Source organism: Bombus vancouverensis, chromosome 7 (assembly GCF_051014615.1).
Source record: "Bombus vancouverensis nearcticus chromosome 7, iyBomVanc1_principal, whole genome shotgun sequence".
NCBI lineage: Eukaryota > Metazoa > Arthropoda > Insecta > Hymenoptera > Apidae > Bombus > Bombus vancouverensis.
The window spans coordinates 15,093,630-15,111,525 of record NC_134917.1 but is presented as its reverse complement, the minus strand read 5'-3'; the positions used below and the strand labels follow the sequence as shown (position 1 = coordinate 15,111,525).

Genomic DNA, 17,896 nt, shown 5'->3' with positions numbered 1-17,896 from the left:
TTAAATTAAAATGAACGATAAGAGAAATTCGTTGTTTCACGACGAATATCGAAGGATAAGGTCTGCGTGCAGCAATTAGGAGCGTACATACATTTGCCGTATTATATAACGCGGCACGTGTGCTAGAAACGGCGCCTAAGAACCAAAAATGAATGTTCTCGATGAAACTACCATCGTTATCGAGACAGTCGCGAAAACTTGGCCAACACAAACTTTTGTAAACTACAAATTGCAATTTATCGAATTATCTTCCGCCGATGCAACTGAGATCTGCTAGACGTTTTTATCGATGCAAAAGTAACGGATCGTACGAATTGTCGAATTTTTCCCGCATTTCCAAGACGTCCGTTTAAATGACTCGCGAGCACCGTTCAGCTGTCGCAGCTAAATTCCAAGGAAGCCTGCGGTGCGAATCTAATCGAAATATAATACTAATTTACTTGATATAAACCGACATTATTTTAGCCGGCGTAATTATTTACACGAGCATTCGTAGTTGCTACACGTTTCCTTTATAATTACACGAATTCCATTAGCGCCGGCTGCTATAGATCTAACGCGCGTTACGCGAATCACTTTTCTTCGCCGCGATCCTTGAAATTACAATAGATTTCTGCGCGACCGGCCGAATTAAAACGTGAATTACGCTCGCCATTTTTTCAAACCAATTGTTTCGTAAATTTCGTGCGAACGAGCAACTAAAGCTCGTACGAGAAATACCAGTAGCGTTGACTTTATACGAAAGAACGTTTTGGTTACCTTGGCACATGATGGTGATGATGTGAAGTATACTGATGGTCAGATACGGTCTTCTTCTCTGATTGTCCGCCATTTTATCGCCGTTGCACGTCTTGCACCTCGAAGCTTATCTGCGAACAAAGATTACGCGAATATATGTACTCAACGTCGCGATATATCACGGACTCTGGAGCATTTACTATTCTAAGAATTCTAAGGCTATGGAGGATGAAGGAAAGCTGAACAAACGATCGATCGATACCCGCCGTTATGAAAAGGATCGGAGGTAATTAATAAATAAGCCCAGGTCTATCATCGAGGGTGCGATATCAAGGTACGCAGCAAGCATGACAGGAATATGTAAATACGCATCCATCTAGTCTAGGATGCACATCCAAATGCATATGCACCGTATCGTTGATTCGTCGATACGTCGGAAATCCACGAGGCCGTGAAATCATTAACGCATGGCTAAGTCAGTGTAATAGAGGGATGCTGTAATTAACGAACACCTAATGTTAATCAGGTTTATTGGGCTGTAATATATGTACACCCACTCGACAAGATAGAGACTGTATTCGCGTGCAGCGAACGTCTACGGGATACGGTACAGAAATCAGTCTCTGATATGGCTCGATGAACGAGATGAAAAGGGGGGAAAAAAGGAAGAGTTACAAGAGAGCAGATCCGTAGACTTTTCTCTAGGGGGGAGGAAAGAATTGAAAGAAACGCGATTCCGAGTGTGATTCGAACTGCAGCATCGTGGAAAGAACGAACGTAGAGAACGATGGCGAGATTTTTTATAGTTTTATTTAATAACGAATCGCGAAACGGTTAATGGGTTAAACAAGTTGTGTTGGTACGAGCACGCGGTTAATCTACAAATAAATTTAGATTTAAATTCGATTAATTAACAAAAATATGATATCAACGAGTTTCTTAATTCAATTCCGCGATGCAGTTTTTTTGCTGACGCGAATACACGACTTACGCTGATACGAAACGCTCTCTCGTGACCCGAGAGACCGATATTTCCAGCTAATGATTAAAGTAACACGAACATCGGCTGAATTTATTTTATCGTTCGTTCTAAGGTCTCGCGTATTTATATATTTTATTTATATATTGCGTTAATTATTTGCTTGTTATATACGATTTCTCATTGTGCTATCCCGATCCGAAAAACAATTGGATACGTGCACGAAGAAAAGAGACAGAGAGAGAAACAGAGAGAGAAAGAGAGAGAGAGAGAGGGAAGGAGGCAGAGACAGAAGGAAAAGGAGGAATAAAGTATTAAAATGACACGTATTGCGTTTAAAATTCTGGCGATTTTACCGGTAGACAGCAGCTTTAATCGCGCTGCAGGGAAAGTTGGAAAAGTGCAGCTTCAGCGTATTCGCGACAAAAACGTTTTACTCGTCCGTAATCTGTAGGCGTGAAATCGATTCACGGATCTCGCAGTTCGCCGGCGAAAAATATTTTACCAAGAAGCATATCGCGATAATAAAAGAACTCTCATCTCTGAAGAACGGTTCTCTTTTTTTCTTTGGTCGCATCTTTCTCTCTTGTTTCGGCGTATCGTTCTTCGTATCAACGTTTATATATAATTCTCGATTAATGTTTTCCACGGCGTATAATCATGATACGATTCTATTTGCGCGAAACGACATCACGGACGAATAATCTCGATCGTTTAACGTTTCCAGAAGTCTCGCTGCGATCCGCGCGCGAAGATTAAACTTGATTTACAAATTTCGTATTTCACGAAGTAACATTGTCACGGTGATTTTTTCTAGTCGGTGCGCTGAAAGCATGCAGGCGCGGGCCACTCGAACGTTAAGAGCCGTAACCGTGTAACTTGATTCGTTGCGTTATTACAAGTTTTACGAGTTAATTAACGGAGATTTTTAGAGTAATATCACACAGGCACTTTAGTAAAGCGGCTCTTGTTACTACATCACGCTTTTACACATCCACGGCGTTGAAATTACCGGGGGGTAACTCCCAGCTATCGCGCTCGACCCATAATTAGTAAACTCGGTTAACGACATGACGCCCGTTCACTGACGCTATCGTGGCCCGTTGCATTTTTCCTTTCTTTCCTTTTCCTCCTGTTTCGCAAACTCCTTTCCAACCAGCGACAGTCCCTCGTAAGTGTGAAACAGGAAGTTACTCGTAGCCGCCGGCATTATCCGTTAGCCTTTCGTTCGTTACGAATTCCCGGTTAATAAACGTCCGTGAAACTTTCTTGTCGCAAGCTAACGAGTTTAAACAGTCTCCTACAAACCCGATGCTCGTCGTCTCGATCTATCAGGATATCGTAACACCTGCCGATCGAGAATTTATAACGCGAAATCCGCCGTACTAATTCATCGCCTAAAGCCTTCGATACGTAATCGAAACGGACGAAATTCGTCAACATCGTCAAATTTCGCGTCTAAAATATTCCACCGCGTCTTGTTCGCGTTACCGATTATCAATTTTAGCTGTTACAAACAACCCTGCGCACCGAGATAAGTATCAGGAATATTCATACTCGTAGAATACTCTCGAAAACTAAATCGCGCAAAGAACACATACACTACGCATGTACCGGACAGATCGGAGCCCGGAGCAATCAGAAAATTGTCCAATCCTATTTTTCCCACACCCTAACGAGTGTTATATCGTTTTTACGAGAATGTTTACCGATAATACGCCAAAACAGCCGTACTTTTTAACGGCACCGATTGTTTAATCCAATTGGACAAACGGCCGTTAGGTCGAACTCGCAGCGAGCGCCGATACGTCGGCTCGCATCGGTCTGCAACGAGCTTCTGCCGCTGCTGCTGCCCGTCCAGATTTACGAGGCGATTTACAAATTGGCGGTTATTGTGCCCCGCGCGGAAATCAAACTGTCCTGTAAATCAAAACGTCTGCCAGCGTTCATTAAACGTCAGGCAAATCCCGGAAATCGGTCGTCGCAACTCGACCCACCGTGGCCTGTCCACCGCCTCCACCTACGTCATTGCACCCTCTCTTTCTCGACCCACTGCGTTTCCGTTTCCGCCGGTAGTCTCCGCGCGCCGATACACGCACCACGCCAGACCATAACCAGGCCAGAGCCAGACATTAGCGTGCGTCCTGAATTCACCGTGCATTCGTTCGCAAAAAGTCGTAAACCATTTTTCCTCTCTCCCTTCCCTCTCTGCCTCTCCTCTCTTCCGTTCTGTGTACACGGCGGACAACGAAATAACTGAACATACGCGCGGAGACCGAAAGGGCGTCGTCGAAAATAATCGTTTAATCTGCCCGCCTGCGACGAAATCCCGATTTAGTCTGTTTCCGACGTCGTCGGTTTATTTTTACAGCGGACGCTGGTCCGTTAAAGAGATTGCTTCTCGTTGGTCGCTTGTCCATGAATTTGAATTAACAGGGAAACTGGGTGAAACAGATTTCGTAAATCTCGCGGTTACCTTCAACGGAAATGACTGAAAATTGATCGTGACTGTGAGTCAGAATCGAGATGCTTATGGGAGTCGCGTCGAGATTGACGATACGGAGGTTAATTTATTCGAAAGCGTAAGATGTAGGGTATAATAGGATAGAATGCTGGTTCAAGACGGATCTCGTAGTTTAATGGTAGGTTCGTGCGGTGTTCGTAACAAACCTAACTGAAAAATGTTCACGTAATTGCTATCGTACGATGGAAATCACGTTCGTGTCAACCAAGAATGCTCGACACCATTGCAACGTGATCTGTTCCTCTTTTTTTCTCTTTTATTGGTTACATTACTTTCATCATTCGCTATCGTAGCGAAACACAAATGCCAGGGTAGCTTCGCAACAATCCGTCGTCGTATAATACGCACCGATCCCCGATAACATCGAGTTTCGTTTATCTGTTGTCTTTTTCCCCCAGGTGTCGGTTAAAATCGTCGATTTTTGTGGACAGAGAAAAGAACGAAGAAGTAAAGAACGAACTTGGTTGAACGATTTTACCATCGACTTGGAAATGATTTATAAAACGCAATTGAAACACAACCGTCACGCGAACTCGTGACAAGCTTTCTTCGGTAAACATTGAAATTGGAACGGTTGTAAAAAGTAACGTTGATAGAAATTATACGAACTCGGGAAATCCCATCACCAAGAAAAATTACAGAGATTCGTTTCGAGTACTTTTTGAAATGTTTCTTCCTCACAATTCAGTCAACTGTCTTCGCAAGTGCCATCTTTCACGGTACGGTCTTCGTTAAAAACGTTATTTTTTATCGAATTTTTTATCGAGTATTTTATATCGAATCGCGTTCTCGATCTCGCTGTCGTTACAGCGACTATTTCACCGAGGACATATTTTTTATCCGATGCATATACATGGCGATCGCGACGAACCCAACACCGAGGGAAAAGTCGACAGAAACAGAAAACTATAGGGAGAAGAATAGATAGAAATGACGATTATTCGAATCGCCTGACATTTCGTCGGCCAACTTTGTGCTCCTCTGTCCAGCAATTTTCCTATTTGGGTCAGGCAAGATGACACGGCCCGCGACTCTACCCTTCCGTATCTCTCTGCTATTCCGGTACAATCGTCAACGAGAGAGCAGAGAGCAAAGAACGATATCGAGCGAATTGGAAGTACCAAACGCGAGCAAGAGTCTGCTCTTTCTTTTGAACGTCGGTTAGAGATTGCTCGAAATACAGACGCGGGCAAGCAATGGGGAAAGAGGGATGAAATCCGTGGACGAAATTCGAGCTGCAACGATTTCCACGTTGAACGTATTAGTCTCGTTAATTCGCATGAAAAAGCTCTCCTAACGAGAGGATTTAAAACAGCCGAGATTTTTTTCTCCTCTTTACCTTTTCAGTTCTATCATCCTATCTACGTTAAGTCATCACTATTTACATAAATTGCTTGGAACGTGATCGAATTTTCATAAATTGCGAAACAACGTAAATAATACCACGTGAAGTGAAAACCGCAGGAGAAAAGAACGACACGTACGTTTTTGGTGGTTTTCCGTCTTTATCGTCGTCCTATGATAAAGCGAGGCAATGTTAACACGACATAGGTAAAAATGAAATAACCTGTCAGGTTCAAAGATAGAAGCCATGTAATTATTAAGGCAAGTAAATAATATTTTAATAGTATATATTTTAATAGCTTCGCGATAAAAGAAAATAAGAAACGTGACTTGTCACGTTCTTTCCCTACGTAATCTTCGAATACGAAATTCCTAAAAATTTCAAATACAACGGACACAATGATCGGAGTAAATATAATACAACGAACGTAACGAATGACGATAAATTTCTCATTACAGAGGAGGGAAATAATTAATCGGCGACAGTTGCGTTCTCTATGCAACAGCAGGGCCGTGAATTTGCCGCAAAACTCGCGGCAAATCGCGGGGCAAGCACGACGGTGGCGCGATTGCGACAAAACGCTCGTAATTACATTCCGGAAGTGAGCAGGTCGAAAAGCGACGTGGCGTGCGTTCACGGTATCGTTTTGTGTCTTGGATAATTGCCGACACGCGATCCTGCCACGTATACCAGTCGGGCGAACACAGAACATCGTAGTCTGCACCTGCTAATGCGCCGTTTCACGTGCGTGCGCGACGTTCTACGCTGCATTCCGTAAAAATAAAATCGCCATTAGACCACGGCTACCTCTGCCCGTTCGCAGTTAACATGTTTCTTTTTTCCCTCGCTGGCTCTCCCTCACGAGCCCTCGATAAATCATGGTGAATAGAAAAGGAAGAACCGGGCTGAAGCCAATTCTTCTCGAAGTGGTATGTATCTTTCGATCGTAGAGAGCACGCGTTTAAAATGAGAGTTTACGAAGAGTACACGATGATAGAAGTTATCGAGGAAGGAGTTAACGCGATCGACAACTACGATAGTAGTCGAGACAATCGCGAAGCAGCGTATTTATCTAATATTAAAAGTTCTTAACTACCGGCACTATGGAAGCAACAAAAACTGCCATGCCGAGCAATGCCGAAGAAGGTGGGGAAGAAGAAGTAGAAGGGGGGATAAGAAAAGCGCGAGAAAGAAAAAAAAAAAGAAGATGACGAGACTCTTTGGCGAGTGCTTCTTTGGAATTCAACGAGCAACCGAAGAATGGGCTTATTCAGATCAACGTTTCTTAACGAGGAAAGTTATGCTTACCGGCAGTCTTCGCGTACTCTTCAACAATTTCATAGAGTAAATCAAAGAAGACTCCTTACGTAAATTCATTTTTTCTTTTTCTTTTTTTCTTTCTTTTTTTTTTTTAAATCATAGTAGATACGTTTATTCGTATCTGACTGGAGCGTTTCTCTTTCCTCGGTTTCGCCTGCAATCGCGTATGACCTCGAGAAAGAAGGAATAAATATCTAAGCCAAGTTTTGTCATTGTCTTCGCACCCCATGCCTATTTCCATTGATCCTCTCTATCTGAAATTCGTATAAGAATCCATACGAAATCTCTCTATTTCCCTGGTAGGCGTGAAACGTTTTGCCGATGATTGCACGGCGACGCTATCTCATTCACGAGCACGAGGGGGTATTTCCCCGCTGGGAATATAATCATTCTTTGTAACGCAAAAATGTGCATCGGCAAGCTCGAGCGTTCTTTAACGGTTAAGCTTGCACACTGTCGCGGAACGAGGGGAATACCGCGGCAACATTTTTCCGATCGGCAACGTATATCTTTGTAACTGTAAGAGCACTTCGGCTCGAGCACACTCGAGAAACCGTTTGAAGTCATCGAAAGAGAGAGAGCCAGATGGATAGAGGGGATGTAGCGAGACGAGTCGCTGATGTTTGCGTCGGACGGACTCAAAGAGAACACTCGCCGTCAAGAAGAGAGGGAAAAAAAAGAAGAGAGTTTGGTAGGTATCCGACGAAACACGAACAAATGCCGCGAATCCATTAGACGTCTCGATTAAAACTGCACGGATCGGATTCGGCTACCGTTTCTTCCGCTTCTTCCACTTCTCCTACTTCGCAGGGACGTGATCGTACTTCGAAACACCGGGTTTATCGTGAATTTTTTCGACGAAAATAGATTCGAGTAGACTCGACTGAGTTACATTCCGCAAGCTAGAGCGGATCTCTTTTTGATCGGTTCGTGAACGATAACGCGCAACTCGAATACAGGCTTTCATAAATCAAGGAAATTTAGAGGCAGGCCCCGATGTAATACCGAGGCCAATTGGAAATTTTGATTTATAGTGCTTATCAAGAAAGCCCCTGTAATAAGTCTCTTAAAAAGCGCACCTACAAATCGTCCATAACTCTTTTCCCGCGACAAAGCTCCAAATCCCCGATACGTTAACCCGGGTGTAGCTTCGAACGGGAGATAATACGTACTTTTTCACGGCAGTCCCTGGATTTCCGGGGACATATCGTCGAGGATCCTCGAGCCACCTTTGATTCCACGGTAAGTCTTCGAGATTCGATATTACCTGTACCACGACTGCTGTCTATGAAACATTTATCTCACAGCACTGAATCGGTCGCGTTCCTCGTAAAAAATCGACGAGAGATAAAACCGTGCGATGTTAAAAATTCACTGCGAATCACGGGTCACCAAGGATTATCGATCGATACGCCGCGGTTTAGCCGGCCTAGCCTTCGGATTAACAGTCGCTACGGATCTTCTTCTTGCTGAACTTCTATGTTCGATGGAACAATCGTTGCACTGATCCCTTTGTACATGTCCCTTTTATTTTCTCAATTTCGAGCTGTTAGCTCGCGCGATGCGTTTATATTTCGTATCGTTGCGATGAAATTGATCGACGAACGCAGCTCGGCTGGCTTCTATGCTTTGTCCCTCGCGATATTTTGTCCGATGCAGGAGACCAACGTGAAAAATTGTTGCACGCTGTTTCGTTTTTAATTAATAATGTTACCGTTGTCTTTTTTTTTTTTCGCTCTCCTCCGTCGTTGGTTCGTTGCGTACTGGCTATGTTTGATTAATCGATAACGATAACGGTCCTGCGGCACAGCGAGTGATCAGCGTAAACCGCGTGCAACGGACTTCGATAAATGTAGCTGGTTATTTATTGGTAAAATCATGCGTGTGGTACACGTAACACCGCGATAGTAGGAGGAATGCGATCATTCGCACCACGCCAAGCCTCTGATCACCGGTGCACGATCGATCCGGAAATATTATAGTTCCGTTACGGCTGGTCGGTGAGCAAACGATCGTTGATGATCCTCATAAATCTTGAGAACGATTTACAGACCACCGGATTTCCTGTATAAATCCACGTACCAGAACAACGGAGACTATTTTTATTCAAACTTATTCTTATATTTGCCTGGCCATCCAACACCAGGCAAACGTATATCGCGATTTTTATTACAGCCAGAGATGTATTAAAAAGTACTCTAGCGAACGACGAAATCGTTCCCGATTGATGTTACAACGACTCTATTATCAAGCTGATTCTTCGAAAAAGCAACAAAATACTAAATGAGAAATTTCTGGCGGTGACAATAGTTTACACCGAGGGCGTTCTCAGATGATCGTCTACTACACGTTCCCGTTCCAATTACAAGAACGCCACTTCGGCACGTTCGCTCACCCTTTGCCTGTCGATGACTCCCTTCACACCGTCCGTGAATACGGTATTTTACTTCCGATAACGAACTCCGTGATCCTGTCGATACTTACTATTTTAAACAAAACCATGTAACGATCTCTTCCTCGCGTAACAGCAACGTTCTAACACAACAGTAAACTCAACGACGAATCACAGGCTCGTCTCATCCAGAACGAGAATAATCCCTCCGAACCAGTCGATAAAGGGGATAAAAAAGGCATAAGAAACAGGCATGAAAACAAAACGATCGTGTACGTGTGTATGGTCGTGCACGATCAGAGGCAGCGTGCGAACGAGACAAATCTTGCGTGACGTTCCGTCAACGTCGAGGATCGTATCGCGCACCGGCTCGAACTCGACTAACGACGACTCGGATCCCTTGGTTCGAATTTATTCCGAGGGCGCACCGATGGTCCCCCGTCGGGTCGGAACCGCGCGAAGAACCGCGAGCGACCAACGAAACTCGAGAGTCGAAGAGCTCGCGTGTAATAACCGGCCAGCACCCCGTTCGTTCGTAACTTCCTTCGTCCTTAACGACGTGGACGACGGTTAACACGACGACACGCCGCGGTTGACTAGCTCGTGGTACAACATCCCGAAGCCCCTTTAGCCACGACGAGGCTACTGCTGCTGAATGCTGGCTGGTGCTGATGGTGGTGCCGGTGCTACTGCTCTACCCGCCTCGTATATACTACACGGCGAACACGGACACGCGCGCCGGCATTGCGCGAGCGCAATACCTCGCGCGATTCCGGCAGTAGGGGTTGTTTGATGCCTGCCTCCTTCGGAAACGTTCTTTTTTCCCTCGCACCGCCACCTTCGCCGAATTTTTCAGATTTCCGAATTTCTCACTGAATGAAACGGACGACATTTTCCAATGTTTCGGAACGATTCTGTTTTTGCTCTTTGAGACGGAGCAAGCGGATGAATTACGAATCAGTTTCGCGATTATGAATACGAAATGAGTAGTTTTTTCGTGCTGGAATTTTAATGTAGATCTATAGGGTCTTTGGTTAGTATTTATTTTTCTATATAAATCAGAGTCATTAATCTGTAGATTCGTAAACAAAATTTTGTTGCGTTCGAATCGTTTAAAATACACTTCTTTAAAACACGATCCACAAAGTGCACAAGCTGTTATGTGACTTTATTTGCCTGGGTCAACCGCAAGCCTATCACTCGCCTGTAACCTTTTCCATTTATTACAAACTCGCTCGCTTTTCGTTCCATTTAGTCTGCAAAACTGTAAGATCCTACAATTCCAAATGGAACGCGAGAGAAAATACAAAACGACGCAATACGATTGTCAAGAGTTGCGAGTACATCGTGAGTTATTGTAATTATAACAATATATTTATTGAAATATATGTATTTCACCTCGTTATTTCTGCACCTCGGCCGACCAAAGTTTGTCTCGTTAGATTGACACAGGCAACCGTTCAAAAATGATTGTGTGTCATTTGCGTGAGAGAATTACAAACTCGCTAACTAGAATTGCGATTGACGAATGGTACACGATTATTGATTGCTATTAATGTTTAGCAGCATGGCTATTGACAGATGAATGGTAAATAAAGTAACTTTCGTAACTGTTGATTTTCATATGGATCATTTGTTTCCAGGGAGAGAGAGAGAGAGAGAGAAAACCAATATTTATATTAAATAAATTATTCATACCGACAGTTCGATTGGCTCGGTAAGCATTCCAAACCTGACCAACGAACTTACAAAACTTCCCACCACCGATAAAATCAGCCGGAGGCAGAAGTTTTAACAGAATTATAGGAAATGTTTTAAAGAATGACCAAGGTAGGATTCAATGATCCTGACGTGTTCGGAAAGCAACATCCTCGAAGCATAATCTACGATGATAGCGGCATAACAATGTCGGGCACACGCTCAACCGGTTTGCGCCCCCGCATCGGCTATACGCTCCACGCCGATCGAGCACAACCAACTCGTAAGGAATTCCTTGATACCTACCCCACAGAAGAAATCGCTTCGCCAGCAGTCCTACGCGAACCAACAAAATTTCAAGGCGTCTTCCACACGCGTATATTTCACGATAAACACGAGCATCCTTCCGCGACGTGGCACTGAACAAGGGATGAACAAGCTGCATTGATATTTCTGTCCTGTAAGAGATTATCAGAATTATTCTACGAAGTTCTATTGACTTTTATAATTAAACAAGATTATTATATGACAAGTAGGTATGATAAATTCAAGTATTTTAATATAAAGTGGATAAAAGCTTCGACTCGTTCTTTTAGCGATCGATGAATTTGAAAATTTATAGAATCTGTGGGGAAAATCTAGCCATGTAAATATTTGAACACTAAATAAGAAAAAGAAAAATACGAAAAGATAATTTTGGTAATACGCACGTCGTTCATTGACAAGATATTAGGCTCTAGGATTGTTCTCGTATAAGAAACAAACAATGTGACGTATCACCATTTTCCCTACGACCTCAAATTTAAAAAAGCTGTATATTTAAAAAATTCACAGGCCAAACTCACCTTCTCTCCGTTAATTTCACAACGATCGATCGATCGATGATAAGTACTTTTTCACTTTATTTTCTCACCTCGTTGGAGCGGAGAGTTGCGATACCGGTAGAAAAAATATTGCTTCTAGATACCGGATTCTCCTTGTTTATTTTCGCATCGGATAGTATGGTATCTGGTACGGTATAGGGGATTTTCTCTATGCGAAGTTTCATAGTGATCGATGCCCTTTGTCAGCTTTGAAAATTCTCCAGGTCTTGCGTTAAAAATCCCAAAGTTCGAGCGATAAGAAATATATATCGGTACCGGCCTTTCGCTCATGACAGTCTATTTACCGAGAATTCTCCGGTTCTCGTTGTTCACGCAACTTCCACGCAAGGAAGGAACGGAACAACAGACGGGAATGTCGTGACCGTGAAAGCGAGTGTTATTTCACGAACGTCGTGGTCGCGATATCGTTGAAAATTCGCCTCGTCGCCATCTTCAACGCAACACGAATAACGGGCAATCCCAGCGTGTAGAAGCATGGATACGTATCCTTTATTTTCCTCGGACAATAACGTTCTCCGGCGCGAGGTGAGCCGCGTTACTTTCCTTTGAATTTCGTAGTTTCATTGCGAGACTCGTCATCCGAACACTTGGTCCCACGGGGTCATAAACACGCATAGCTTTGGTCGTTAAACATCTCCGACTTGATGAAGTTTCGACGAATGTTCTCGCTGTTAAGAGATACTGTCATACTGTCGATGTCTTTCGTTATCTAACAATCGAATCAGTACGCGACACCCAGAGACTCTCGAGATGCAACACGCAAGACAGATAAATCAGAAGAGACGAACATGGGAGAGAATAAAATCTGGATAAAAGATATGTGAAAGATGTGCGTTTCGGTGTATCGGGAAAATATAAAAATTTCAACCGAGAGAATTTATAAAAGCAACGCCGCCTAAAAAGGAGCGGCGAGGTGGGAAAAGTTGCGCGAAGAAATTCTAGAGGATTCCCAAGTTTAATTGGAAGAAGAGGATCTAAGTTGTTCCGGCCAGCGCGAAAATGTATTACGCCGTTTTAACTGACGTTGCAAGTACTTAAAGTAGCATTACCTATTCATCCGGAATAATGCGCTAACTACGAAGAGAAACCTTCGAAATGATCGATCTTTCCTACCTCCGTAAGCCTCTACCTTAGAAAATTCAAACGTTCGATTAACGCCTTAATCGATGATCCATGTAAAATATCAACCGTGTTTCTCGATAAATTCCTCGTAAATGGCGCAACAGTGCAACCATTGCAATCGGGCAATGATTGAAAGTTCGGTGTAGTTCTGTTGTTCGATAAGTAGTAAAACCTAAAGTTCGACCCTGACAAACTCTTAAACCGCTCGTAATTATTTCCTCCCAAAGCAAATTGCCTGTCACAGAGCCGTTCGGTTCAAACCTCAACGCGCACAATCGCATCAGGTATGCTGCAAGCACTTGGAGACACTTCTCTGGAAATACCGCGTACACACCTGGCTCTGTGTCTGCGTCTGCGTCTGCGTTCGCAGTGGGTAATGCCAATTTGTGACACGTAATCCTTGCTGCCGTGCGTAAGCGCGGAGAGACAGAAAAGCAGTCGCCGTTCGTACGTGCCTACCAGGAGCCGCCACATCCTCCGTATCTGCATCCCTGCATCAGACGATGCTTTCAATTCCGACCAGGAGGACGAGAACCATACGAGAAACTAGGTAACGAACGCAGCGTCGGGTCTTCCTACCGAATTTCGATTAAATCTTGAAAGTGAATCCTCTGTTGAAGGATAATTTAGGTGAAACCTAAGAGTACATTGTCGATACAACTCCGATTGATGTAACTCGATGAAAAGAGATTGATCGGGGCCAGAATAGAAAAGGTAGATGGGAAATGGTGAGGGGAGAAAGTTCGACGAAATTTGGAACGCAAATGTATTGTATCTTTCGCGATGCATCGATCAGATGTCAAAGTTCGGTATCCATTACGCGGTTATTTGGTGCTTTAATTTACATGCAAATATATCATCGTGGTTGCTATATATACTGGAATATGTGTGTCAATGGTCATGCGTGTATGCGTGTACGTTCCTCCCACATTTACATATCCCTGGCTTTGCTGTTCTGATTAATTCCATCGAAATTAGGATCCATACATTTTTTCTATGGTAATTATCTTGGGAATCTTGTGTGTCATTTTCTTTTAAAAGAATGATCGTTTACTTTCAAAGTCATTGTTGCTACTCAGATTTCCTCTTTGTGTCCCCTTTTATGTTCTCTCTGAGGATCAATCATAATAGTAAATTGATGCGACGTTGGAGTTTACGTTCAAACGTTTGAACGAGCAGATTGACGGAGACCTGAGAAGATACGAATCGGAAATCTTAGTTAAGCCTACATAAAATACGTCTCAGCTTCCCTCCTTGTACAGGATAGAATTCAGCATGCGCCCTTAAAAGCCACTGTACTAACTATGTGTCTGCATTCCCATTACAGGTGCCTCCTCCATGGTTGCTCACGATGCGCATGTTCTAATACGAGATGCGAATGAACATCAAATTACGTAAGTGATCTAGTAGAATTTGATGAGCTTGTAATCGATACACGTGACTTTCGAAAGATTCGTTCGACCGGATAATCTGTCAGTGTGTTATTCTTTCTCAAAATTACGCTATCAAGTTAACAGACGAAATCGAGTTATTTGGGTCAAGCTAAGCGAGTTTTCTTGTAATTCGGCAAATTTGATCGCCAACAATTACACACTGAGCGCTCAAAAACAGATTATTTGACCCGTTGTGAGTGACACGGCTGTGATTGATGCGCTTTTGATAAACAGTTTAGTCCAAGTGTTGTTAATCGGATACGAGAAACTACTTGAAAACTCGTAAAAGAATTGACTCGGCGAGGTAAACCGTGAACGTTTCGTTCTTTCTCTGCTATGATTCTATGGTAGCAAATTAATACGTGCAACTATTTGAAGACTCGCGCAAGAATTCCGTGGAGATTTCGATGGGATTACAAATATCTCCAACGCTCAAGTTGGCAATTTAAAATCTCGCCCTCTCTTTCTCTCTCGCTCTACATTTTCATCTACACACGTTCCCGCGATTTAAATCAATTTAACGCTTCCAATGGCCGAGAACCGCTCATTATCGATCGTCGCTCTTTTCGTAGATACGCTCGACTTTACACATTCCGCACCGCGGGATCCTTGCTGTAGCTGAACGAATTTTCATTAGACGAGCAAAAAGCACAAAAGCCATTTCGAGCTTCTTCATCTATAGGTTTTCATTATTTCAATGCATTACACCGGTACGTGGCGCCGGACCATTCGCAGTTCCAATTTCCTTTTTATTTCCATAGAATTCACCGTGGTGGCGATGGCGGCGATCAAGGGGATCTCAAGAATACCATCCGCTTAAATGTAACTATAACAGACTATTTCGCAGAAATAAAATTCTTTCTAATATTGAATAACGATAACGCGCAGAGTCGCAAATAATGGTTTAATAAAAATTGATCGGAGATTGGCCGTGCGTATTCCGAGTACTCATTTATATCGATAAATCTTTACTCGAGGGCTAACGTCACCCTTAAACGAATACTTGGCAATAAGCTGCCCGCTATCGGACAAAAAAATTGTGCGAAGTTATTTCGCAACCGTTCATCGAGGTTGGCTCCTCCGGAGACAAGGACGTAGAAAATTTCGACCATCTTTCGGCCATTGTGCCGCTGCGTAGACCATCTCCGGCTAGGTCAATAATTACGCTGTCAAGTAATTAGCTGATATGATCTAAGAAGATAGGTCGTTCCGACGAGACAAAAGAATGTCAAGCGGTCTATTATACGTTGCCACTCCTGTTTAATCCATTATTTTTATATCACCTCGTAAACTGCAGCCTCGATTGTTGCAGTTTTATAGCAAGTACAATCAACGAGTATCATCGACGGAGTTACGTGAGAACTTTCTTGTTAAAGGAGCTCTTAAATTTAAATAAGAATCGCTGTCTAATTGAAAGGACACCCACTGCTTTCTATGTACATTGCGATACAGAAGCGACGATGTTATAAATATTTTTTAGACATTCGCTTTGCATTTTACGCTAATAACACACCCAGAGAGACTCGCTAATAGAATTGAGAAATTTATAAAAGATGGGGTCAGTTTAGCTTCCTAAGGAACTCATTTCGTAATTAACACGCTGAATGGGGTACGCGAATCAACGGTGTTTCATCTTGGATTTAAAAGAAAACTCACCCTTTTAATTTACGAGACGGATGTGACAGCGTTGATCGTGGTGCACCGATATAGTCGCTTAAAGATAATAAAGCGAATTAAGATTCAAAGCGTACATTCGCGTACTCGAGACACGACTATACATTGTAGTTTCCCCACAGAACGCGAGCCACCCTGAAACCTGACGCCCTTACTAAAATCCTACGCTGATTACGGACAAAATCCCAAGGCAAATTTTCACCAAATCGGCCAGACAGTAACAGCTAATAACGTATACAGAAAGGAAACATTTTCGTTTCACGTAAATTAAAACGAAAGACGTAAATCATCTTGGGAATCCTGGGAAACGGAGAGAAAATTCAAGAGCCGAGTAGCAGCAAACACTTTGAGAGTTGGGTAGTCGTATCATAGACGTAGACGGAAGAAACTTGAGGAACCGCGTATGCATTTCGATACGTTCAATCCGGAATGCAGTCATTTCTGTCTTGGAAAGTCACGATCTTAATGGCTGTATACGCGCTCGAACGCAGATATAACGAATTTCGCGGAACGACGCGATTCGCGGGAATGCCGCCTAATAGGAAGAATCAATAACAGGGTGGATGTTAACGATGGGAAGGAGTGGCGTTCGTTAATTATTTACAAGTTTATCGATGCATCGAGTGCAGCGTCGCGTAAAGTAAAATTGACGCGAGCCACGGTTAAAAATTGGCAAGCGACTGCTGCGAACCAATTTCTTCGTTCCGCAACGATAATTTACAGATACGGGGGGAGGGGGGGGCGAGTTGGATAAATATAATAATTGAATCTAGCTGCCAGGCATCGTTTCGTCAAGAGTTTTCATTCCTTGGTGGCATTTCATTTGGAAGGATCCATTATTTATTTGTGTAACCTGAAGAAAAAATGATAGAAACGGCGAATGCTAATGCTTTTTCATTGTTGAACGGATTATTCGTCATAGAGACGGACTTTGTCGCGTCGCGTGGATACGAAAGTGAAACTAATAAGACTATGGCGCGAGAACACAGCTGATATAAGCCGAAGAAGGATAGCGAAAAGTAAAAAGAGGGAGGTAGAATGAGAAGGGCAAAAAGGAGGAAAAAAATTCACACAGGATGAAAAATGCCGAACTGTGCAGGTTGTGACGTAAAGCTGAGACAGTCTTCAAAACTAAAAGGCTGTGGTGGTTGCTGACGCTGTTGTAAGTAACAGATAGGTCTGGGTAATTGCTTCACTTAACGAGAAACACGTTCGACCCTTGCGTTCGTTCCCGCTCTAACAGAATCCAATATTAACCGTCGTGCTGTTTGATATAGTTCGGTATATTCCGTACTGCGTGCATTTTGCAAGCTCTTTCGCCGTGCTCGTTTGTCTGGCGCCTCCCGGCTTCCGTGAATGTTCAAGGGTCTTCGTTACGATGTTCAAGGAATTTCTCCTGTGGAACGTGCCCTTTCCCTCTTTCGAATCTCCCGATGCACGATTTTTCCTCATCTTCTCTTCCGTGTTTAATTATGTACGTAATGCACAGGCATGAACGGACGAGAGAAATTATTTTTCACGGTAACATTTTACGCGTGAGAATGCATAAAAGAGAAAGCAGAAATAGACGGTCCGATTGATAAAAGTTATTTCAAAGCATTCACGCTTCAACTTTTCGAATTATTTTAATGTTACCGCTTTAAACAAGAATTGCAGAGCAGACTTTGGAATAATTGTACGTGGAACAGAACACAAATACCAGTATGTTATTGCAAAAGAAGAAGGAAATAATGGAGATAATTTTATTTATTCGTGCACTGTATCGAAATACATTTACTTTCGCCAAC

The 17,896-nt window shown here is 43.1% G+C and overlaps 1 protein-coding gene across 1 annotated transcript in view; it reads right to left on the bottom strand.

Moving 5' to 3' along the window:
* LOC117157882 (lachesin) overlaps positions 1-17,896 on the bottom strand; it is a 272,842-nt gene that overhangs the window by 231,131 nt on the left and 23,815 nt on the right. Inside the window, exons 4-5 of the mRNA XM_033336207.2 lie at positions 11,303-11,454; positions 760-869 (exon numbers count right to left, since the gene is read on the bottom strand). Of these exons, the coding sequence (XP_033192098.1) occupies positions 760-832 (73 nt within the window). The 5' untranslated portion in view covers positions 833-869; positions 11,303-11,454. The remainder of the gene's footprint in view (positions 1-759; positions 870-11,302; positions 11,455-17,896) is intronic.